The sequence below is a fragment of the Rutilus rutilus genome (genome assembly GCF_951802725.1).
Source record: "Rutilus rutilus genome assembly, chromosome: 8".
Classification (NCBI taxonomy): domain Eukaryota; kingdom Metazoa; phylum Chordata; class Actinopteri; order Cypriniformes; family Leuciscidae; genus Rutilus; species Rutilus rutilus.
Window position 1 is genome coordinate 11,924,526 of NC_140222.1, and position 26,728 is coordinate 11,951,253.

A 26,728-nucleotide genomic window follows, 5' to 3' on the forward strand; every position below is an offset into this window, starting at 1 on the left:
ATGCAATGTAAAATATCTAAATCTCTGATAGTATGCACATATAGTCTCCTGATTATTGTGCTGTAGGCCTATCCTGATGTCTGTTTGAACAATAAACACAAACTCAGTTAGACACACATTACTTTGGTTAATTAGAATAAAAATTCACTCCACATCCTTTTATTAGTAAAATATATTTTAGTACAATCAAATCACATATTGTTTGTTAAATCAGTTGTATGTAATAGGCCTACTTGTGATTCTGTTCTGCTCCAGCCACAATCATAGCAGCCACACAAACAGCAACATAAATCTCAATAACACCGGCATATATTGCTCTTTCAGTATCTGGGGACAGACTCGAAGCTGTAAGGTCAGACATTATTACAAGAGATACAACTGATACTGATTTTTACCGATATTTAGACTGATAATTACACCATTCTACTTCAGTGTTGAGTGATATTGTGTGAAATGATAAATGGCGCCATCTGGAGTACTTCCTGATTACATTCATAGTATATTTCAGACACAGCCCAAGACTGATAATATTGTGTTGTTCATGTCAAGAAGAACTTCAGTCTTGAAAACACATTTTTGTTGTGAAAAATGTGTGATTTGAAGTGCATGTTAATATTGAGTCAAGACTGAATTTGTCAAACAGGCCACAGTGAAAACGAAAACTTTGAACTGCATAGGAAAATGTAGCTACTGCTCGACAAATGATACTCACCAGTGACAGAAACACTGAAGATCTTTTCACTGCTGCTGTTGTTGATCTGTAGTTTATATTCTCCAGAGTCTGTGAATTGGATGTCTGTGATGGTCAGAGATCCAGTCATATGATTCACCTACAGTCTGTCTCTGAATCTCTCTTTATCATTTTAGCAGGTTTGAGTGAGATCTCGCTCACCCCTGAAACACAAAAAACAAAGAGTTGCTGCTGAAAACAACTCAGCATCATAGAAATGAATATCTTATGAATTTTATTTGTCTGAAACTGACCTCTCTCCCATAGCTTGTGAAATGCTTTGTTCAGATGGTTCTTGTTAAATTGTCAGATCTATTTCATTAATACATTAAGTCAGGTAATTGCACTCTTTTTCTAAAAATCAACCTCATGTTTAGCTACAAAACGTTTGCCTAACTGTTTTCTTTTGAATGCAATTTTTTTTTTTTTTTATGTATGGTTACAATGGGAATTGTAATGGTTTTAATGGAAATTGTTATTGGACTATACTGGTAATTTGTTGCCTTTTATTAGTGGCATGCTAAAACCATTAAACACACTACTGGACAGCATCTGTGCAACAAAACCAGCCCAAAGGCCACAAAGCAAGCCTAGTGACCCTATATCAAAACTCAACATTTGCCACTTCCATACCTAACATGCATATTTTAAAGTCACTGTTATGCGTTACATTCAATTTCAACTTGAAAAGCACTAGTAGGCCTAATCATAAACCGTTTTCATTAAGGAACTTAAGGCCCCTTCCTCACAACACATAACCTAGCAAAGTTTTATCATTGGTAGAAAGTCAAATAAAAAAAGTAAAAATTTCCGGCCCGACACAATGTTGCTGTCTGGGTCACTAAGTTAAAGTGAAAATAAGCTGCCTCGACTGTAGTGTGTAATGTAGACAAAATAAACATTTTTCAAGTGCAAAATATATGCAAAATAGGCTACTTTCCTTTATTTACTTCTGTGCAACAATGTGGTTTGATCTATTGGTGGACAAACAGGTTCTACATGGATTACTGGAAGTCTGTGGTTGTTTTCAGTTTGTGTGTCAGTAGTGTGTCTGTTTGCATGACTAGCATGCCGTTGAAATTGTGTTTATATAAGCTTTTACTATGTCTAATGCAAAGTTAAAGAAAACAGAAAGAGTCTGAAGATGTTCCGCTTAGAGCTGAAGGCACACATTAATGTCTCTCACTGAGGTCGTGTTTCAGGATTTTGAGTAGTTTGGCATGCTAGTACTACAAACATAGGCACCATGACATTTCTAAACCCTATTGTTCTTCTTGTTCAGTAGCAGTTGCTGAGCTCTTTGAACAGTGAATTTGAACAGCTTTGATAAACATGAGAAAGAAAGAGGGATTTACACAATACAGGACTTTTCCATTGTTAAGATGACATTTAAACTGGGGTCACACACACTGTACTTGCCTGTGTCCTGTTCAAGTGCAGGCGATCATTTCCATCACACAGTATACAAACACATCAGCAAAACACAATAATTCAATTAAATGATATAAAATGACACTAAAACAGCACAGTTTAACATGTTGTAAAAACCAAAACAGACAAGAAATGGAGGGAAATAGACAGATAATGTGAAGTTTCCATCGTCATCACATGAAATAAACAAACTTGGCATTAAAAAACAATCAGCATCTCAAATGCTTTACAAAAGGAAGAATGTATCTCTTTCTACAAAGAAAAACACATAGTAGCACACATCTGAAATCTATAATAACAAAGCATTGTTTTGTCAGTGAAATCCATTCCAATGCTTAACACCAGTAAAAGGCTTAAGAAGCAGCCAGTAACAATCATAGAACATAATATATAACAATAACTTACAAAAACACATATTTGGCATTTTGTAGCTGCCTCAATCCACAGTGCAGTTCAGTAGTTTCCTTCAGATGCTCACTGGCTCTTACAGTCTAGAAATATACCATGAAAAATACCATGCGTACATGTGGAGTCCTGTGATGTGTTTATGCTCATATGAACTTGTAAATGGAGGAGACTCTTGACATTTTATCATATGTCATAAAGGCAAAAACGGCAAGTATACTTGTGATTAGACTTCTATAAATATATAAAACTTTGGCAGATTTATGATGTTAATAACTGTGGAAAGGTGTCCTCACATCTGTGAAAACTGTCCATGCTCAACTAAAAGAATATGTGAATGGGATTGTAACATTTGGGCTTCATATAAGCAGAACTTTAATAATTTGAAATTGAATTTGGATTCATTTTGACTGACACATATAAGTGCATGTAAAGATTCCTACTGTATGTCTCGCAGTGTAAATGCTGCTGCTAATGATTGAAGGAACAGCAACACTGTCAAGAAAGAGAGTCTGGATCATTTAGTAACTGTAATAATCCCTCCAGTTACACACTGGAAATCCTCGAGAACTCTTGGTTTCACTGCTGGTGATGGGTTGCTGTGTTCAAAATTGGTATTGAGTAGAAATTTAGTGAACAGTGATATTTGACTGCTATTGACTACTATTGGCGTCTTCCACTTCCTCCCCCCACCCCAATTTCTCTATGGTCCCTTTCAGTTAAAATAATTAAAATGAAAATAATAAATAATGTTACTGTGAAATCCCAGAAGTCTCAAGTCTCACTAGGAGATGTCACATTATCATCCTCCATCAGTGCAGTCTCAGTTTCTTTATCGTCATCCTTCTGTGGAGTCTCAGTCCCCTAATTAAGGGGCACTGCTTCTGCATCATGATTCTCCTGAAAGACAGAAGCAGATTCACAGAAGGTAAAGCAAATGATCAGGATTGATGATTCAGTCACGCAAACACAGAAAAGTGTTTTTCTCTCTGATGTTTGTTGAATGTAAAGACCCTGTTCTTCATTCTGAAGTCAAACAGTACAAGAGCAGCGCTCTCTTAAAGAAGTCAGTTATTGTTTCTTTATAATGATTTCTAAACTCAAACAGATACACACCGATGACAGTTCTCACAGATCTGAATCTGTAGTAAATTCACAGTGTTTTGCAGACAGATTCAGAGCTCACAGTATCTCACCTGATCATGATCATCTCGCTGTGTCCCGTTTCCTGTTTGAACAACAACAAACTCTTACTTTTTGTCATTTAGAATAAAAATACATACTATACATATTTTTAAAGATTCTTTTTGTGCAATAAATCTCATATATTTTGAACAATCAGCTGTATGTAATACTTGCCTTTTGTTTTTTTGAGGAGACAGTAAATCACAGCAACAGCAGCAGCAGCAGCAGCCACAAGCAGAACAGCAGCACATATTCCTGCTATAACAGCTGAAGACAAACCTGAATCTGGAGGAGCTAAAGACAGACACACATTATTACTAGAGATTAACTGATAATCAACTCTACCAATACTTATGACTGACATTTACATATTACACATATCAGTTTATATCAGCATTTAATTTAACCGATAAATTGCACCTTCTTGAATTTTTTTTGAGCAACATCAGTTAAAACAGCATCAGCTCTGTGAGATCAACAGGAAACACTGTCCACAGGAAAACTGACTGATATTATGCAGTTTTCATGTAATTAACAATAGAATTCAAAAATTGTAAGTCTGTCGTGAAGATGATAGAGATTATCTGAATTATATTTTGATATTGAGCCGAAGTTCTCTTTTTCAAACAGGCCACAATGAAAACATTTACCAGATCGATTTAAATATAGTGAATGGTTTTCTAAAACTGCTCAATGGAAAATATACTCATTGACCAAATGACACTCACCAGTGACAGAAACACTGAAGCTCCTAATGATGCTGAATCTGCTGTTGTTGATCTGCAGTTTATATTCTCCAGAGTCTGTGTTTCTGGTGTCTGTGATGGTCAGAGATCCAGTCTGATGATCCAGCTTCAGTCTGTCTCTGAATCTCTCTTTACACTGAACATCTGTACAGATCTTACTCTGATCTCCAGTGATTTCAGCGATGAGAGTATCTTTAAAATACCACGTCATCACATCACTTGTGATTTTAATTTCACCAGGATCTAAAATGACAGATTCTTTCTTCTTCACTGACTTTCTCTTCACTTCATCTCGTTCAGCAGCAGAAACACCTGAAACACAAACTAACAGATGATTGGAGGATCTTTTTGTGTGGGGAGGAAAAAAAAACTACACCATGAATATGAAAGTAATTACACATGAGTTTCATTACTTCAAGTCTGAAAAGCAACATTTATCCATGTTTTTGCATTTTACATAGTAATTTCACATCAAATCCTCATTTAAACAGATGATGAAAGAGGTGAAAAGGTGATCTGAGACAGCATTAGATTCTGTAATCTTCATCAAGATAAAAATGCATCTTTTTATAATGATGTAAACTGAGATAATGCTAAACATTCCACTTTAACTGCAAACATGCTTTTAAAATGTCTATATATGTAAATTAACAGTCACAATTACGGCTGTTTACTAGATGCACTTCTGTTTCAACAGCATTTCATTAACAACAGTTTTTGCATTGCTGATCACTGTAACCAATCACAGACAAGATCACAACAGCGAATCAGACTCGTTTAAACTGCACAGAAGAGTTTTGTTCACTGACTCATTATAAACAACAAAGGCTGCGCCTAAAAGCTGAACAAATTGCTCTCTGTTGGCAGGAAACTGAGGCGAGACAACAAAAGCACACCTGAATCAAATATTTGTAATGTCTGAGATGCCTTCATATGGCTGATGTTAACAGTAGCACAGATTCATTCCAGAATGACAACAGGAAGTAAATCTGCTGAATTATTGCTTCATGACACACTCCTGAAATTCCAATGATCACAGCAGTAACGTTACTCTTTTGACTTTATTCTTTCTTTCCTTCTATTACAGTCGCCCTTTGGAGGGACTTGCTTTGGGACTTTGCAGACATTATTCATGCCCAGACAGCAACATTACACACTAAAGCAAGTTGAACTTGGGACAAAAGCAGAACAGGTGTTCTTTAACTCCTCCCACTATTGCTCAGAAATGTAACCTTAAGTATAAATAGCATATTACCTTAACACATTGCATGCACAGCATTTCTCACTGTTTTCACTTAGTGTAACAAGATGCTAATGTTGCTATTTAAACCTGATGCAAATAGTATCAATATCTATTTACACTGACATCATTTGAATTTTGAAAATGTGAATTCTAATAATGAATATTTATAACCATGATTACATCAGCAAAGGGAATACCCAATTATGATTTTTGTCACTCTGACTGTCACTGCTATAATACAAATGAACACAATATATATAAAACGTATAAAACATATTTAAAGACTCACCATTGACAGTAACATTGAAGTTCGTGCCACTGTTTCGGCTGTTCAACGATAGCTGATATTCTCCAGAGTCTGTGATTCTGGTGTTCATGATGGTCAGAGATCCAGTCTGATGATCCAGCTTCAGTCTGTCTCTGAATCTCTCTTTACACTGATCATCTGTGCAGATCTTAATCTGATCTTTCATGATTTCAGCTATACGATTGCTATTAAAATACCATCTAACTCTGTCTTGTTGGTTCATTTCAACACCAGTGTTTAGAGTGACTGAATCTCCCTCCATCACTGACACTCGGTCTTCATCAGCACCTGACGCACCTGAAGAAGAAATCAACATCTCATTATAAGCCTCTCGTTTATAAGCCTCAACATCTCATTTAAATAAGTGCTACATGTATAGTACATACAGATAAAATAGGACTGTAGCACATTTGCCAAAAATGCATGGAACTTAAACAACCATTAATCATTGATCAACCTGTTTGGCAAAAATGCCGTAATACGAGATCTTGTAACAGGTAACATGAAGAAAGTGCAAACATTGTTCGTTTACATATGTTACAAATACTAAGCTAGATAAAATCAGCAAACATCCTTTTTAAACTGTACACAAGTTAAAGAGTTGGCATTTAGTATTTTTTAAAGCTACATGCCATGGTTTAATTAGTATATAGGTAACCAGAAAGTAAGACAAGTCAGGTTTGTAATGGAAGGAAGGACATTTTTATGACCGTGTCAGGACATATGCAGGGGGAAACAAGCTTGTGTAATTTACTATGTGTTTGGCCATCGGAACTATGCGTTTAAAATGACATCTACAAGCTTTGTGATAAAGTTTGGAAACTTGTCTCGTTTAGATCTCACATGTCAGAAACAACCCTACAACATATCTAAGTGACAAGATGGTCATTTGTAACTTCAGTTAGTTAAGGTGATAGAGATAATCTCAATTATGTAATACTAACTCAAAGGAACTTAAAAATATTTGAACTGTTTTCTAAAATTGCAATGGAAAATGCATTGAATGACCAACTGAGACTCACCAGTGACAGAAACACTGAAGCTCCTAATGATGCTGAATCTGCTGCTGTTGATCTGTAGTTTATATTCTCCAGAGTCTTCAGTTGTGGTGTTTGTGATGATCAGAGATCCAGTCTGATGATCCAGCTTCAGTCTGTCTCTGAATCTCCCGTCAAGAACATCACACTGATCATCTGTACAGGTCTTACTCTGATCTCCAGTGATTTCAACGATTAGAATGTCATTAAAATACCACATTGTCACATCATTTGGGTGTTTTACTAAACCAGGATCTAAAGTGACGGATTCTCCCTCCTTTCTCTTCATTTTATCTAGTTCAGCAGAACGAACACCTGAAACAAACCAGCACGAAACACTAAAAACTCACCAATGGAAATTATTTAATTTAAATCAAACTAAACTGTTTAATGACCTTAGCTCTACAAATTCCACTCTGACAGCAACTATGTTTTTAAAGACATTATCTATATACTGTACTTGAATTAATTTATCTTGAATGTCTCTGCAATAAAAAACAAGGATGCAATTCAAACCTTAACTGGCTTTTAAGCATTCACTAAATGACTCACCACAAACAGTGACATTAAAGATTTTTTCTGTGCTGCCGCTGTTGATCAGTAGTTTATATTCTCCAGAGTCTGTGTTTCTAATGTTCATGATGGTCAGAGATCCAGTCTGATGATCCAGCTTCAGTCTGTCTCTGAATCTCTCTTTACACTGAACATCTGTGCAGATCTTCCTCTGATCTCCAGTGATTTCAGCGATGCGGCTGTCATGAAAATACCATTTAATTCGTTCTTGTTGGCCTTTTATAAATCCAGTGTTTAGAGTGACTGAATCTCCCTCCATCACTGACACATCTTTATCAACATCATACGAACCTGGAGAAGAAATTAACAGTTTATTATAAATCACTTTTGAGTAAACCAAACTGAGGGACAAAGTTCCATGTTTTTTTTTTTGTTTTTTTTGTACAGATAAAAAAAAATTGTCTGGATTCATAATGTAACACATGCAAACAAACAGCAGAGGAACATCATTGATTCATTCACTCTTCAGACAAACATAATCTCATGGTTCACATGCAGTCTCATGGACGATCTTAACCAAAATCATACAACCAATCCTGATTCATATCCTCACACATACTATATTTGTGCATTTCTATATTCAAGTAGAGATCATTATAGACTTAGATCCATGATATATATCATATTACTGCCTATAAAAATTTAAGTTTAAACAATGTACTTTTTTGTCTCTGCACAAAACATAACTTTCAAAAATGTCTAAAACTATAACGATTTCATACTAAATTCTTAGCTAAAACAGAAATAGTTTAGAAAAAAAAAGTGATCTAAAATCATAACGTACTAAAATGATGCATGACAAGCGCCATTTGTTTATCGTTTACTATAAGAGAAAGTGATGTCTTACCAGGAACGATGAATGCACTCAATGTGAGCAGAACAAAGCCATTCATTTTCAGCGCTTTTCCACTGAAATGAATGCGGATTCTCTAGAAATACAAAGCGTTATTTCCTACTCTGTCGACGGAGCCCAAGTGAAAGTTATTTAATAAAAATTGATGTGCAGCTGAATAACCAAAGCGTAGGCTACGTCATAAACGACACGTCAAGCACGCTCGCTTCTTTGGTGTTTTGTCATGAAAGACTTAGAGATTGTATGAAGGCTACTGAGTGATTCTCATAAGTGTGTGTCAGTGTATCGTCTGAGAAATGTGGGCGCGCGAATAGGCGGTGAGGGGAGGAAAAGTACAGTAGGCTATACATTAGTAGCCTAGTATCAGACAAGATCTAAGGCGGATATAACGTGGTTCATGCAATTCAGGTTCTGGGACTTTCATATGAAAATTTATATTATGAACAAGACATTCAAATTACATTTGTTAATAATCCCATCCGAAAGAAGTGTTTTCCATCCATTTTTTGTTGGTCTCAAAAAATCAATTACAGAAGTTTATGTAGATAGCCCACTATTTTTTTTATTTTTTATTTTTTTTTGGAACACATAATGGCGAAGAGGTTCCCAACATGTGACCTCATTTAATTAGCATATTTACACTGACTTGATACCCAATTCTGATTTATAGACTAGGCCTATATGTGAATTTTTTATGACCATCTTACATCTTCATTTAAAAGGGACTCATATACAATATTTGTTTTTACACTATACACTTAGGGCGTGTTCACACTTGATGGTCAGACTGGCTTGGTTTAGTCAGATTAAAACAAACCCTGGTGATTGCTCTGTTAGTGCGGTTCATTTGAATAAGTGTGGGCTAGGACTACTATGACATTTGACAATAACTACTCAAGATTTTGCTTTAGTATAATTTTCGGGATAATTAGGGCCGGATTCGGGACAACAGCTTAGATTTCGGTACTGTCCCGAATTTTTCTGTCCCGGTACTGCTTTCTTAAAGACGGGGGTGTAAAGTCAGATACATGTTTGGTTTGTTTGTGTTTTAGTTTTGGTTTTCCCTGCCTGACTGCCCATCTGTTTTCCTAATAAGTTTATATGTTACTGATTGTTACGCACCTGTTTCTAGTTCTGTTGATTACTCCCTGTGTATTTAAAGGGGTGGTATAATGCCCCTTTTTACTTTCTGTAAAATAAGTTTATGTTGTCCCCAGAGCGTGTATGTAAAGTTTTAGCTCTAAATACACCACAGATATTTTTTTACAGCATATTAAAATTGTCCCTTTTTGAGGGTCAGTCAAAATGCATTGTTTCGTGTGTCCCTTTAAATGCAAATGAGCTGTTGCTCCCAGAACGGAGGGTGGAGCTTCAACAGCTCGTGTGTGTCAGCAGCTCCGACACAGACAAGCACTAAAATGTCAGAAATGTTTAAATTTGCCTTTTATGTTTAAACTGGAGTGGGACAATGATGGAGAGACTCATGACAACATGTAGAATGCAACAGGACGTTTCTGAACGGTTAGTTGGTGATTTTATGTTGCTGATGTGATCTTCAAATCTTTGATTAGCATATTCTGTCATGATAATCTATAAAATTGATCATGTGGGAACTGTTGTAAGATGCATACAGAGTGACATGCTATTGCATTTGTGTTATGTACTGTATTGCATGTGAAAAGATGGATGCGACAGCTTGAGCAGACTCACAAATGTGCTCGACTACAACAACTCTCCCTCTTCTCAACATGGACTGCTTTTCCAGGGGGCGGGGTTTATGCAAATTTTAGGGTTAGTGATGTCGCTAGCCTGGGAGGGATGTTGTGTAGTCGCTACCAGCCGTTTGTTGTAGTGCTTAAAAAAAGGATTTCTTTAAAAGCAAATATCTTCCTTTGCTTTGAACTTTGAGCGTTGTAACTTTGCAGATGTTGTTTATGCGCAAACAGCAACATTACACACTAGCTATAGTTAAAAAAGTGAAATTATAATCAACCACCCCTTTAAGCCTTCTGTTCCCACAGTCCTTTGTTCGGTGTCATCGTTGTTTTACATGGTTGTTTCTATTGTTTCCTTGTGAGCTCCTGTGTGTTTCCTGTTTGATTTGTTTTATTAAAGTTTGTTTGTTTTATATTTTCTATCATTTTGCGATTTACTGCAATCACACATGACAACATAAAAGTTAATTGTTTAGTAGCTACTGCTAATGTGTCAGATATTTTATATGCATTCTCTTTTCTGTTCTGTGTAGGAAAGAAGTCAGACTATGAGGTTTAAAACCAGAGCACGAGAAGAAAACCTTAACATACAAATTAAACACAGATAAAAAATGCACAAGATCTTTGTCAAAGATATCAGATTTCTGAAGAACAACCACTGCAGGTTTCAGTTTGAAGCTGAGCTGCTCGTGGCACACTTTAATATGACTGGCAACCATGTGAGATGGTGGATGGTCTATATGATTATAAAACCATTTTAAAAACCATAAGATTTATTATACCATGAAACTTATGTTGAATAATCCAGTATTTAACACATTTACAATTTTACACATTTCTACTTTTATGCCAGAAACTACCTTTCAGAAACTATCAGTGTTAAATAATGAATGTTTTCCATTTGATAAAGATTGTTTTGCCATATAAAGAACAGTTTAAGTCTTAACAAATGTCAGAAGAACGGTTATATGATTTATATATAGGTTCTTAACACACATTCAGTGTGTGTGTGTGTGTGTGTGTGTGTGTGTGTGTGTGTGTGTGTGTGTGTGTGTGTGTGTGAAATACGAAAGTCAGACCGTGAGAGTATTCACATACCAGATGATGGTTATCAGTAGATAGTCTTTTTAGGTCAGTCGTTTCACTGAACAATTGAAGACAATGTTTCACATGCTTGTTTTGTTCTGTTTGTGCTGCTGCCGTCTGATTAGTAAGTAACAAATATATTTTTATGGCCTAATTTCTGTCCGTTTCTCAGTAATAATGCTGCTGCTACAGTTTATAATAGTTTAGAGTATTTTCATTTGCTGTTCTTGTTACATGAATTAAATCAAACACATATTATTGTGAGATATACTTTTGGATTCAGGTTTCTGTGAGTGTGTTATAATGAGCTGAATATAAATATATGAAACTATTGAAAGTGTCAAGCAGAATTAAACTTGTAGTTTTACTTTAATTACATTTTCATCTACCTTCAAATTGCTCTACTAGCAGATAGCTTTAAAACACATTAAAGAAAAAAAAATATTTTTGACACTGTCTGTATGTCACCTTTAAATCTCTGTCCCTGTCCTTTAGTTCTCTTTTACAAGTTACTGACAACAGCTGATTTGATGCTTAGTAAAGCAACATGACCATTAATCTGTGGAACATCTGTTCATGTTCTCCAGGTGTGTTTGGTGATTCAGTGTCAGTGATGGAAGGAGATTCTGTTACTTTAAACACTGATGTTAAAATACGTGAAGACGATGATATACTGTGGAAATTTGACTGTGGAGTTGAAAACTCTCTGATAGCTGAAATCAGTAGACCTGCTGGAATCTTCTCCACATATGATGATGTTCTTGATGGGAGATTCAGAGACAAACTGAAGCTGGATGATCAAACTGGATCTCTGACCATCACAAACACCACAACTTTACACACTGGGCTCTATGAAGTAAAGATTAGTGGAGCAAAACTGTCATCAAAAACATTTAATGTTTCTGTATATGGTGAGTAGAGATTTTTATTGAAACGTTCAAGTAAGGAATATTTGGGGTTTAAGTACAAGTTAAGCTTAATCGACAATCCGTTTAGTGTTTTGTGTCGTGAGTATTTTAACGTGTACAGATTGACTCCTTTTGCTTCCATTTTAAAAGTCTGTCTATAACCCAGATTTTTGCTTTTCTGCTCGACAAGTGGAAATATTTTTGAAGTCATCAACATCATGCACCACAAATGCTGTTGACTGAGCTTAACTCATACTGAACTCTGAATGTTCCTTTAACTATTTACAAATTGAAATGTTTAATCATTTAATATATTTCTGTTTATTCTCTCATGTTTTCCAGCTCATCCCGTCACTCCTAACATTACCAGAGACTGTTCATCATCATCATCAAATTGTACATTGCTGTGTTCAGTGTTGAATGTGCGTGATGTGACTCTGTCCTGGTACAAAGGAATCAGTGTATTGTCCAGCATCAGTGTGTGTGATCTCAGCATCAGTCTCTCTCTACCTCTGGAGGTGGAATATCAGGATAAAAACACCTACAGCTGTGTGCTGAACAATCCCATCAGCAACCAGACCACAGATCTCAACATCACTCAACTCTGTCACACATGTGAAGGTACGTCAGCACTGTTGATATTAGTGTTAATTTACTGAGTTGCTCTCTGGTTTTGTTATAGATCAGACACATTCAATTCCATTTGGTCCATTACAGATCAAGGCCTTCCTTTATTGTACGTAGTGTTGATCTCCGCTGCTGCTGGATCTCTGATGATTGTTGTTATAGTCTTGATCTTCTGCATCTGCAAGAAATGTAGAAAAACAGGTAAGGAGAGCAAGCAATTAATCTGTACAAATATTTATATTTTTTAAGACACACATTTTTTTTTAACATATCTGTGATTATTGTAAATGCAGTTCAGACCCAGGAGGAAGGCAGAACTGATTCAGCATCGAGTAAACCAACAACACCAAAAATGGTAATACCATTTATGACATTGTTGCAAGAAGTTTCATTCAGTTAGTCTTATCAAAGCTTTGTTGTGCACCATCAGATGGTCAGTGAACAGACGAGGGTGCCTGTGTACTGTTTTTCACTTTTAAAGGGCTATTTTAATTTTGCAGACCTTAGTACAAGTCAACGTTTATTAGCACATAGAAAATGTTTTTAAAATGTATCAAAAGCAATGATTTATCAACCAGAAGGGGAATGAGACATTGCTTCTTGGTTTTGACGCGATTGGAAATGCCCTCGAAGTGACCGGTGACTAAACATGTGTAAACACACGCAAATCTATTTGCAGATGGCAATCCATGACGTCACACATTAAGCGCTCATGCACATAAAGGGTACCCAAGTTACATGTTATGAGCTCTTTTCTTTGAATGAGATGTGCAGGCATGTTCCAAAATATAGCAACAAGATGCAACTAAGACGTTCCCTTTTGGAGTGGAACTTCTTCGCTGCGTCTTGGTGTTGATGCTATGGGGAACACAATACCCACTACGTCATGCTGAGGAAATGTCTGCTCAGTGGGTTGCATAAGATTAAATTACTTTTCAAAATGATTCAGTGAAAAGCAAAGTGTCCCAAGCAGAACAAATTCTGGCCTGAGAGGCTCATCGGGAGCAGCCAACCAAAGGGAGCCTTAGTGAGAAGAGCAGGCTACAACCTCCAGAAATGGCACCACCCAATGGGAGGGAGACAAACGAGAATATGGGACATATACTTTTTTTTTACTTTCACATGTCCCGAAACTTTCAATCACCAGGGTCAATACCCATTGGGAATCAGAGGTGACCCAACTAATAAGAATGGGATGCTATGTCCATTTTTATTTATTCACCTCTGACTATGTTACACAGTGGTTGCACCAGAGATGAAACAGGATCTTAGTGCAGCAGCTTTATTCAAAAACAAACTTAAATTTCACAAAATAATCTCCAGAACAAGAACAGAACAACCAACTCAATGCAACATAGAGTTGACCTAATTACCAAACTAACCAAACACAGACAAGAACAGGAATCAAAACAAAATGACATCATGACAGAACGCCCCCCTCCCAGAAGGCGTGTCCTCACAGTGCAAAGACTTCACAGCGGTGGGAGGGTAGGCGCCCTGGAGGCCAACGAGAGCGAGGCCTAGCGGGACAAGAAGCCTCCAGGGTGGCTAAGGGACTTTAGGGGTTCAGGACTGCGCCGACAGTTCAGGGGGCCAGGGAGGATCAGCCTTCATGGCCTTGCCATGGGAGCCAGGCTTGGCCACTGTGGCTGGGGACGTATAGCCAGTAAAAAAAATTATTGAGAGGTTTCTGGGCTAGGGAGGTCTCTGGAACGGGTTCATTGGCTGAAGTGAACTCAGGGGCTCAAGCGGGCACTAGGCAGAGCTCTAGGCTGAACTTTGGGGCTGGATCCATCACAGGGCTCTGGTCAGGGGCTGGAGACATCACAGGACTCTGGTCAGAGGCTGGAGCCTTCACTGGACTCTGGTCAGGGGCTGGAGCCTTCACTGGACTCTGGTCAGGGGCTTAAGCCTTCACTGGACTCAACTGAAGGTAGAGCCACATAGAAGAAGGGCGTAATCCAAGAATGTTCTTAGGGATGCTCGAGGACCATTACGGACTAGAAGGGATTGAAGTAAATGGTTTAGTTCATGGCAGAAAAAGTCAATCAAAACATAGTCCGGAAGGTTCGTGGAAATTGAAATGTCCAAAAAGCAAGCGTGGTCTTTGAGCGAGTGTGTGCCCTGGCGCAGTCTGAACAACTTTGCTGCTGCTAAATCCATTTTGTTGTCAGTTCTTCTGTTACACGGTGGTTGCAGCAGACATGAAACAGGATCTAAGTGCAGCAGCTTTATTCAAAATTAAACTCAAACTTCACAAAATAATCTCCATAACAAGAACAAGAACAGAACAACCAACTCATCGCAACATAGACCTGACCTATAATTACCAGATTAAACAAACACAGACAAGAACAGGAATCAAAACAAACTGACATCATGACAGACTATAGTAAAGAGATGCATTAACCCTTCAATCTAAATAATTGGAGAGGACTGTAAATGGTAGTGTGGGACAAAAGCATTTGTCCAATGCAACCCCATTCACCAAGCTTCATGTCGATTATAGCAACCACCCACAGGGGGGCACACTATACTACTGTTTGCATAATATATGTATCAGGTGACAGCAGATAACAGAGCTTGAGCTTCCTAAAACCTGCTTTCTATTACCACATACTACAACAAACAGCTCCTGAAAACGAAAAAAGCTGATGATGTGTAACTTAGGTGCCCTTTTATGTGCTAAAGTTGTGAAGTTGCACTGCAACACGTCTTTAGTTTACGGACAGTCCATTTCTATTTTTGATGTGCTGCTGTCCACCTACAATACAGTTTTTTATTTACACACAATGAATGAACTGTTATGGCTCTTTTCATTATGCATGTAAAAATCCAGTCTGTGATCTATCTCTGGCCTCCCAGTTTAAATGATATTTGTCCTCTAGTAGTTCCCAAACCTGTCCTGCCGGCACCCCAACACTGCACGTTTTCATTGTCTCCCTAATCAAACACACCTGATTCAACTCATCAGCTCATTAACCCATGTGATAATGAGCTGATGAGTTGAATCAGGTGTGTTTGACTAGGGAGACAAAGAAAACGTGCAGTGTTGGGGTGCCTCCAGGACAGGTTTGGGAACTAGCTGCAGCTGCTCTGCGGTTTATCATTATTCTGAGCTAAAATGCAGCTTTAGCAGCCATTGGTTGCTTTGTAGACATGCTACAACAATCGTTGCTGTTGCTTTTGTGTGAAGACAATCATTATCAGCTCAGATGACCGTATGGCTATCATGAAAATCTTTCAGAGCTTTGATGTCTTCCTCTTGCTGCTCCATGTTAGCATATATTCTGTAGTATAGCAGTTTAATATCTATATTACTGAAGTCAATTATTTCATAGAAATAGTTATGTTGCATCTGCAGGTTCCTGATCATGTCTTTGTTTCCTTTCAGAAATCAAAGATAGAGGCCGTGTATGAAAATGTCCCCAAAAAATGCTGATCAAATACTGTATCTGTGGAATTGATGTTAGAGTTCATACAGGACAATACCTCTCATTTTTGGTCTGAGTTAATTCTCTGACAGGATACGTCTGTTTTTACTTTTTGTATCACATCTTTTGGTGTAATTGTGATGTATGAAATGACATTTTAATTTAATTGTATTTACCAATAGCATAGCATACATAAACGTCTTTAGTTTATCAAATTCATCTGCTGTTCATTATTAAAAATGTATCACACCCTTTAATGTACTCCTTTGTGTCATTTACTGTTCTTGTTTTATTATTTTTGCAAAATGTTATTGAATAATTGGCCTGCTTAAAACCTTTGACCAATGTGGTGGATTTTTCCCTGAACCTAACTACGTCCTATAATATTTATACTATAGCAAATGTCCTCTAAATGCTTTAATCACGGCCGGGAGATCTCAGACAATTTCCATTGAGAATCTCACCAGAAAACACGTAAACAACAGTTTTTATAGAATAGAGACAACAAATAAAATCATTGTGACTAACATGTCACCTTCTACCAATATGATTGGTTCAATTGGGAAAGCAAGCCCCCACCCTTTTCCCCTCTGTTACTGGCATAAGCAAAATTATCTTGAATCATCAAAAATAAGTGGAAAGTTTTAAGAGTTCAGTTGATTGCTAAATATATCATGACATACTACAGACAGTATATTTTTGATATTGTCATGGTCAGCACTTCAGAATTTTCCATAGACCTGTTCTTAGAAAGAACAGAATGTTTAGTACATTGTGTTTCAGAGTGTTAGAATGTTGTTAGGCCTGAAAAAGGAAGTAAAGTTTAGATGTTAGAATCATGGTTGGTTTAAAAGATAGTTCACTATCTTATCTATTAAAAATCTAACACACCAAATTCCATTGAACATTCTGAACCAGGCATACTTTCAATACATACAGGTCAGAGAAGTAATTAGATAATCTGCTGGTTCAAGGAACTTAATAATAATAATACATTTTTTTTCAAGCCCTTTCACTTTTAAAACCAAATAAATTACTGTCACAAATATTAGAATTATTAATATCCACTAGATTTAAGATCAGAAAAACAAAATAAAAGTTAAAAAAAATTGCTGACTTTTATTGAGCTGAGCAGGGAGACGCTGGATGGGCTGCCACAATAGAGACCCTGGTAAGACCTCTGCCAGTGGGACATCATCTTGGATGAGACCGTGTGAATATTTCCACTGACCAACAGGTTTACAGGGCTGACTCAGTCGGTGGCTGCCATGTCGCCAAGATGTTTTCAGAGAGAGGGAAGAATAAAATCATTTTAAAAATATGGTAACACTTTACTTGAAGGGGTGTGCATAAGAGTGACATGACACCTTCATAATCATGACATGACATACGTCATGAATATGAAGGTTTTATGCATGTTTATGTCATTAAGTGTCATTCGCTCAATTATGACATTTTTAATGCAAATATGACATTGTTTGAGATGTCTTTGTCATGACAACTTGACATAAAACCAAAACATCATAACCTGTCAGTGTCATAACAACTTGACAATACCAAGACAACATAAATATGTCATAAACATGACATAGCAGATTCATGATCAAACTTAAGAAACCACTTAGCTTTATGGGTTAACAACATTACATTAAACTGTTATGTGGTTGGTTTTGACATTGGCTGTCATTTATAATAATAAATCTGGGTGGTATTTTGAGCTGAAACTTCACAGACACATTCTGAGGACATCAGAGATGTATAATACATTATGTGAAAATGGCATAATAGGTCACCTTTAAACATACCCGGGTATCACATAACCTGCTTTCTAGAATACCCCCCTGACTTTGAAGTGTGTGTTGTGTCTGTGTGTTTTGCACTATGGCTGATTGGCACATTTTTAGAATTGCTCAGTTATTGGCTCATTTAATCCTTGAGGGACTGTTTTTGACGAAATAAAAATGTTTTGAAAATGTAAACAGTTGGATTTAATGATTAACAGTGAAACTTCCTTACCTTACCTTTTCGAAATAATCCGTTAGAGACAGATTGAGATCTGAGGAGCGTGCACTGATATTTTCAGTTCCACTCGTTTGCGTGTTGTTTCAAGGCCACGCCCACAACAGGGGGAATATAATGAATATTCATGATTACTCCACCCACTAGAACAGTTTTCACAGGAACACAACACTGGCCACGTCATCGCGCTACAGTGCATAGGGAGCATCCTAAGTTATTACTTTCACTTTAACAGGTGAAATAGAGTCGCCTTCACGGAGCACATTTCCAAAAATTGTTAAAATGAAGCATGTCGCCTCGATTTTGCTCTTATTGTCGTTCTACCTACGTGTGTGTGATTTTAGTAAGTCTTTAATGTTACTATCAACGATAAAAACAAACGTGACGTAGTTTTTCTTAGTAGGCTAACTTATGGGTTAGTGAGCGGGGCTAGTTGTAAAACTTCCCACACATGCTAGCATGACGAAACTTCGTGTATTTACTAGTTGCCATAACACTATGTAGAGAAAATTAAAAAGATATCACTGGACATTTATTTAATCATAGCACAAATAAATGTCTTAAGTTATTTTTTTCATTTCTGTTTTTGTGTTTATTTTAAATTAGACAAATCTGATACTATTTTAATCTCCAATCAGTGTTGGGAACGTTACTTTAAAAAAGTAATTAGTTATAGTTACTCACTACTTGTTCCAAAAAGTAACCGAGTTAGTAACTGAATTACTCTATAATAAAAGTAACTCGTTACCAGGGAAAGTAACTATTTGCGTTACTGTAAAAAAAAAAGAAAAAAAAAAAGTTGCTATATGTCAAAGAATTTTGATTTTTTTTTTAGCAGTTTTTAAGTCAGTTGAAATGAGTAGAACAGGTGTTTGTACATAACTTTCAATATTTATTGCACGTCGACAGACAGCAAGAGGTTTATCCTGCACTTCAAGCATTATCTTTGTAAGAAAAGTAAACAGTTACACCATATAAAGTGCATTTAACTCTGCAAATTAAATCAACCTCTCTCAACTTTTTATTAAAAGTTTTATTAATAAAGTAAAGGCATTGGACCAGTTTATTTGTAGTGCACTGACTGTGCACATTATATAAGATTAATATATTTGTTTTCCTTAAAATTTTAATTAGCAGTAACTTAAACACTTTTTGATGTTTGAACGCCTCACACACACACACACGCACACAAATGTAAACACTTTACGACTTTTCGATCGCGCCCGCGCCTCTCTTCTCTCTCTCTCTCTCTCTCTCTCTCTCTCTCTCTCTCTCTCTCTCTCTCTCTCTCTCTCTCTCTCTCTCTCTCTCTCTCTCTCACACACACACACACAAATGTAAACACTTTGCAACTTTTCGATCGCGCCCGCGCCTCTCTCTCTCTCTCTCTCTCTCTCTCTCTCGGTTCAATACGAATACATGTACCGTTCCACCCCTAGTTCTTGCCTTTGACCTCAATGAATTTGAAGTAGTGCTTATATCTCCACCTTGAAAATGCCAACTTTTCATCGGATTGCTCCTGACTCGCCATCTCTGCTGCTTCATCGAATCTGTTTAGCTGGTGTGTGTGTGTGTGTGGCGCGTGTGCTGGCATGTGTGTAAAAACACTGGCTCTGATTGGCTACCATGAAACACATGACCCTGCCTTAGCCAATCATAATCGCTTACCTTGTTATTAACCCACCTCCTCAATCGCTGTGCGAGCCAGGGGTGCGTTCGGATTACAGTTTATTCAATCAATGCATAGTAACGCACCGCATTTAACGTTCAGTAATGTTAACGGCGTTGTAACGACGGGAAAAGTAATTAGTTAGATTACCCCGTTACTGAAAAAATAACGTCGTTACCTAACGCCGTTCTTTTAAACGCCGTTATTCCAAACACTGTCTCCACTATGTTATTAAACAGTTGAGAGAGTTCTTTAACATGGTCAGGTTAACCAACAGAAGACACTAGCAGGGTTTTAATCCCAGTTGAGCAGGTGGGGCATGTTGTCACACTGCCAATGTGCCCTATTATAACTATGTATTTGTATTCCATACTTGTATGTATTAATTATTTAAGAAACCATGATAAATAGGTGAATAAAGACTGAGAGTGAATGTTAACCAATTATTAATTATGATTATTATGTTTTGAACTATGCTGTGTTTTGCGGTGTGTTGGTGTTTTTTTAAATGATTAAAAATGCCATTATTTTATATAAAAAAGTTAATTGTATTTTATTGTATCTTGTATATATTTATAATAATAATAATAAGTGAATTTACACAAACCGAGAAAGTCAAAGTTTTTTTTCAAAAATATTTATATTCCAAAATATTTGCTTTACATCAGACAGATTTTTTTCTTCTAAAAGACATAAGGAAAGAAAGAAAATCAGTTAGTTTTAATTTAGGCTATTCAAATGATAATTTTTGGAGTCAAAAATTTACCAAAAGTAAAAAAACAAAACAAAAAAAAAACAGAAACGGACAATTATTCATTGATGAATTAACCGGAAAAAGGAAAAATGTATGTGTGCTTTCACGTTTTAAAATGTTTGCATTTGCACTGTTTTGTCTGAAAATGGAATTGTGAAGCGTTGCACGGGCCAAAAACGAACGTGGCAGTTTCAATCGCAGCCCAGATCAGTTTCAGAGGCGTGAATGTAAAACATTATGGCCAAAATCTTGAAAATGTGTCCCTGTAGATGTACAGCTATTTATGTGGGAGACTAAAATAGCAGGATTAAAAATAATGACGATATGTTTAAAAAACAAAAAAAACAATTTTATCTCCATGTCTTGGAAAATAGCACCATTTCCTTAGGTATTGATATGGGTAAACATTTTCACTGCACTTTCCTGTTGTATAATGTTATTTGGCTTATAACTAACTGTTCATTTCTTCTTCTAGGGTTTTACATTGTTGGATCAGAAGGCGTGTCAGTGTCAGTGATGGAGGGAGATTCAGTTACTCTACACACTGGTGTTCAAACAAACCAACGAGACAGATGGACTTGGTATTTTCAGTCCAGTAGCATAGCTGACGTTCCTGAATATTTTATTAAGCTCAGTGAAGAGCCATGCTTCTATCCATTGTCCAGACATCATCCAGAGATATTTACCCACTGTAAAATCACAAAGATGCTGGAGCCTATCCCAGCATCTTGGACCCTTTTCAGGGAAAAAATAATTATAGATCTTAGTAAGCTCAGTGAAGAGCAATGCTTATATCTATGGTCCAGATGGATTACCCACTGTAAAAGCACAGGGATGCTGGAGCTTATCCCAGCATCTCTGACCATTAGCGGGGAAAGAACCTATGGAAGATTCCCATTCCACATGGATGTTCAGTGTACTAAGAGATTCAGAGGCAGACTGGAGCTGGATCATCAGACCGGATCTCTGACCATCACAGATATCACAACTACAGACTCTGGAGTTTATTATCTAAAGGACAGTAGCAGCATGATTAGTATAAAGCGCTTCAGTGTTTCTGTTTATGAGTCATTATGTTAAAAAGCAAGTCATGTACATTTAAACTGCAAACTGCATGTACTTAGTGCTATTTATATTCACAGTGACATTCAGAGGTGTTATTTCTCTTTAGCTGCATATTAATTTACACACAGTACAAAATAATTTCTTTAAAAACACATTCATTTGTTTCTAAGTGGATATGGTAGATTTAACTACAAATTTAGTTCACCATTATTTAACTGTTTTGTTTTTCCATTGGTGTGTTTTTGTTAATCTGTTAGTTTCTCTAATTTTCTGTTTTTATACACGTGTTATATCATATTTAACTCTTAATCCAAAGTGAAGAGGATTTGATGTAAGAAAAAAGATAAGACAAAATATGTTCATAAACACAACATGTTGTAGAGAAATGTTGCTTTTCAGACTGAAAGTGAATAAAGAGCATGAAAATCCCTTTCATATCCACAGTTATTTCATGTTATAGTTTTTTTTTTTTTTAGCAAAAATATCCTCCAATCATCTGTTGGTCTGTGTTTCTGGTGTTTCTGCTGCTGAACAAGATAAAATGAAAATAAAGTTAGTGAGGGAGGGAGAATCTGTCACTTTTTGCCTGGTGTAATAAACACAAATGATTTGATGAAATGGTATTTTAATGACACTCCCATCGCTGAAATCACTGGAGATCAGAGTAAGATCTGTACAGATGTTCAGTGTAAAGAGAGATTCAGAGACAGACTGAAGCTGGATCATCAGACTGGATCTCTGATCATCATGAACACCAGAAACACAGACTCTGGAGAATATAAACTACTGATCATCATCAACAACATTCAGCATCACTAGAGTGAAGAGATTCAATATTACTGTCATTGGTGAGTATAAATCAGCCATTCAAAGCATTTTCCTTTGAGGAATTAAATGAACAGTTCAATATTTTAAATCAACCCAATAAATGGGCACTGGACTGTTTAAAAAAAAAAAAAAAAAAAAACAGGAGAGGGGGAGGAGTACTCTGGGTCTGGGGGGGAAAGGGAGTACTCTGGGTTCGGGCAAAAATTCCAAGCTCGGAGCCCTGCCCCCGGACAGCACGCCAAATACGCATAATCTTTACTCTGTTTAATTGATGTAAGAGTGAACTCGTGAACTAAAAAAAGTGCTTTGTTTCCTGTTGATCTCTCAGTACTGATGTTGTTTTAGCTGCTGTTTCTAAAGACAACAGATGAAGCCATTAATCCGTAAATAACTGATGAATAAAGTAGATAGGTTTAAATATCCATCTAAGATATTGGTAAATACTAGGTGGATTATCATTCACTGTCTCGTAATAATGTCTGTTTCTCTGTAGCTGTTCCAGGTTCAGGTTTGTCTTCAGGAGCTGTAGCAGGAATAGTTGTTGGTGTTCTGCTGGTGTTTTTAGCTGTATCTGCTGCTGTGATTTACTATCGTCACCACAGGAACTATACACCAGCAGCACAGAGTGTAAGTATTACATACATACCCAGGGGGCAAAGGGGGTTTAGCAGACATGGGCTGCTGTAAAAGGTTGTCATATAAAAATGAAATCTATGATGTCTGAGGATCACAACCTGGGTGGCCAACCCGGTCAACAAGCTGCTGGAAACTTGTAATTAGGGTCAGAACAATGCTACCTCAAATTCGGCTTTAACTCCCAGAATCACCCAAACATGCTAAAACGGTTTAATTATATTCATGAATCGTGAGCCATATCTTCCTGATACTTTATGCTAGAAACAAACTGAGCACACCTTTAGAAAGAGTGGAAGATAAGCTTTCATCTCAAAATGCACTTTTATGATGCATAGATGCACTTTTATGATGGACAGATGCTCTTTTATGATGGATAGATGCTCTTTTATGATGGACAGATGCTCTTTTATGATGGATAGACGCACTTTTATGATGGATAGATGCACTTTTATGATGGACACATGCACTTTTATGATGGACAGATGCACTTTTATGATGGACAGATGCACTTTTATGATGGATAGACGCACTTTTATGATGGATAGATGCACTTTTATGATGGACAGATGCACTTTTATGATGCATAGATGCACTTTTATGATGGACAGATGCTCTTTTATGATGGATAGATGCTCTTTTATGATGGATAGATGCACTTTAATGATGGATAGACGTACTTTTATGATGGACACATGCACTTTTATGATGGATAGATGCACTTTTATGATGGATAGATGCACTTTTATGATGGACAGATGCACTTTTATGATGGATAGATGCTCTTTTATGATGGACAGATGCACTTTTATCATGGAAAGATGCACTTTTATGATGGACAGATGTACTTTTATGATGGATAGATGCACTTTTATGATGGATAGATGCACTTTTATGATTGACACATGCACTTTTATGATGGATAGATATGCTTTTATGATGGACAGATGCACTTTTATGATGGATAGATGAACTTTTATGATGAATAGATGCACTTTTATGATGGATAGATGAACTTTTATGATGGATAGATGCACTTTTATGATGGACAGATGCACTTTTATGATGGATAGACGCACTTTTATGATGGACAGATGCACTTTTATGATGGACAGATGCACTTTGATGATGGACAGATGCACTTTTATGATGGATAGATGCACTTTTATGATGGATAGACGCACTTTTATGATGGATAGACGCACTTTTATGATGGACACATGCACTTTTATGATGGACAGATGCACTTTTATGATGGACACATGCACTTTTATGATGGACAGATGCACTTTTATGATGGACAGATGCACTTTTATGATGGATAGACGCACTTTTATGATGGATAGATGCACTTTTATGATGGACAGATGCACTTTTATGATGCATAGATGCACTTTTATGATGGACAGATGCTCTTTTATGATGGATAGATGCTCTTTTATGATGGATAGATGCACTTTAATGATGGATAGACGTACTTTTATGATGGACACATGCACTTTTATGATGGATAGATGCACTTTTATGATGGATAGATGCACTTTTATGATGGACAGATGCACTTTTATGATGGATAGATGCTCTTTTATGATGGACAGATGCACTTTTATCATGGAAAGATGCACTTTTATGATGGACAGATGTACTTTTATGATGGATAGATGCACTTTTATGATGGATAGATGCACTTTTATGATTGACACATGCACTTTTATGATGGATAGATATGCTTTTATGATGGACAGATGCACTTTTATGATGGATAGATGAACTTTTATGATGAATAGATGCACTTTTATGATGGATAGATGAACTTTTATGATGGATAGATGCACTTTTATGATGGACAGATGCACTTTTATGATGGATAGACGCACTTTTATGATGGACAGATGCACTTTTATGATGGACAGATGCACTTTGATGATGGATGCACTTTTATGATGGATAGATGCACTTTGATGATGGACAGATGCACTTTTATCATGGAAAGATGCACTTTTATGATGGATAGATGCACTTTTATGATGGATAGATGAACTTTTATGATGGATAGATGCACTTTTATGATGGACAGATGCACTTTTATGATGGATAGACGCACTTTTATGATGGACAGATGCACTTTTATGATGGACAGATGCACTTTGATGAAAAATATACGCATTGACTGTCATTATAAAGCTTGGAAGAGCCAGGACACTTTTTAATATAACTCTGATTGTATTCTTCTGAAAGAAGAAAGTAATATACACCTAGGATGACGTCAGGGTAAGTAAATCATGGGCTAATTTTCCTTTTTGGGTGAACTATCCCTAGGACCATAGACATAAAATACAAATAGGACTACCAAAATGCCTATCACAGTTTTTGGCAAGTAAATCACGTGATGTGACACATCCTATTGACCCTGTTCACATTTCTGGGTTTCTCAGAAGTATAAGGCATCATAGTTGGGTTAACTTCTATAGCAGTGAATGAAAGACTACATTAAATATATTTTTTTGTGTTCCAATTTGCTCAAATAGCAAAAGAAAAACGCCACAACAGGGTTTTCACAACTTTCAAAAAGAGTAAAAAAATAGATAATGGCAGTCGGAAGAAAGAAAGTTGTCAACTTTGTCACAGCCGCGCTATTAGAAACACCCTCACAGCAGCGTTAACTAGTTTTTGTGTAAATAATACAAATATATTGTTATATGCGTAATTATATTTTATTATGACAGTATGTGGCAACATGTACGTTAAAAGCGCATCTTCTGCACTAAACAATAATATTGCAATATTCTAGACTCTTACACGTACCTAACGCCACACTTACACTACAGAAGACTGTAAAAAATATATTTTTGTATTTTCAAATTACAAATTACTTGTATTTTAATTAAATACTTTTTGATGTATTTGTGCCCATCTCTGGTTAAAGGTTGTCAGAAGAACTGCTCCATGCTACATACAGTAGGATGCCGTTGCTAGGGGTTGGCAACCAAATGTAGCAGGACACAGCATGCTGAAACACTAGAGCAGCGACAGCAGCGGTGATTCCGAAACAGCTAAACAAATTGTATAAACATTATTACAGAAATTAGTTATCACCCTGAATTGTAATCTGTTTTTTTTTTTTTTTTTTTTTGGTACAAATTGCTACTTAATGTAACAGTTTTAATCAGTAAATACTTTTAAACCTACTCCACACATGACTCCTGTGTGTTTTAGTCTTTCAGCATTTAGTTGTCAGTACCTTTGTCTCACACTCCAAACACCAGGATTGAACAGTAACCAGCCTAACCCAAAATCCTCAAATCCCTTTTTTTTATTTCAATAGAATAAATAAAGCTATCCCACTTGTGAAAGAATATTAGAAATAGACATTGCAATACAAATAATTGATATTGCATAAATATGCAAACGATATACTGTACATACAGAAACAGAGCACTATACAATTAACACCAGTTGATGGTTAACTTCTTTCTTGGA

At 36.5% G+C, this 26,728-nt stretch overlaps 2 protein-coding genes across 2 annotated transcripts; one reads left to right on the forward strand and one right to left on the reverse strand.

Annotated features, from left to right (window-relative positions):
• Nucleotides 1-3,430: 3,430 nt before the first annotated feature.
• On the reverse strand, nt 3,431-8,550 carry LOC311295597 (uncharacterized protein; the record flags this gene model as incomplete). The annotated part of the gene is made up of 9 exons (XM_084417063.1): nt 3,431-3,466; nt 3,763-3,794; nt 3,926-4,045; nt 4,480-4,569; nt 4,657-4,809; nt 6,030-6,344; nt 7,070-7,399; nt 7,784-7,948; nt 8,505-8,550. The coding sequence occupies 9 exons, from the start codon at nt 8,548-8,550 to the stop codon at nt 3,431-3,433; spliced, it is 1,287 nt and encodes a 428-aa protein (XP_084273189.1).
• A 3,354-nt stretch (nt 8,551-11,904) lies between these two features.
• On the forward strand, nt 11,905-16,535 carry LOC311295129 (T-cell surface antigen CD2-like). The gene is made up of 5 exons (XM_084416346.1): nt 11,905-12,222; nt 12,562-12,840; nt 12,937-13,047; nt 13,140-13,201; nt 16,241-16,535. Exons 1-5 carry the CDS (start codon nt 11,925-11,927, stop codon nt 16,286-16,288), a joined length of 798 nt encoding a protein of 265 aa, XP_084272472.1. The 5' UTR covers nt 11,905-11,924; the 3' UTR covers nt 16,289-16,535.
• The last annotated feature ends 10,193 nt before the right edge of the window (nt 16,536-26,728 follow it).

Excerpts from the sequence above, each read along its gene's own strand:
- LOC311295129 (XM_084416346.1), top strand. The coding sequence starts at position 11,925 with ATGGAAGGAGATTCTGTTACTTTAAACACTGATGTTAAAATACGTGAA. Across the intron at positions 12,223-12,561 it reads ATTTAATGTTTCTGTATATG|CTCATCCCGTCACTCCTAAC; the intron begins GTGAGTAGAGAT and ends CATGTTTTCCAG. Across the intron at positions 12,841-12,936 it reads ACTCTGTCACACATGTGAAG|ATCAAGGCCTTCCTTTATTG; the intron begins GTACGTCAGCAC and ends GGTCCATTACAG.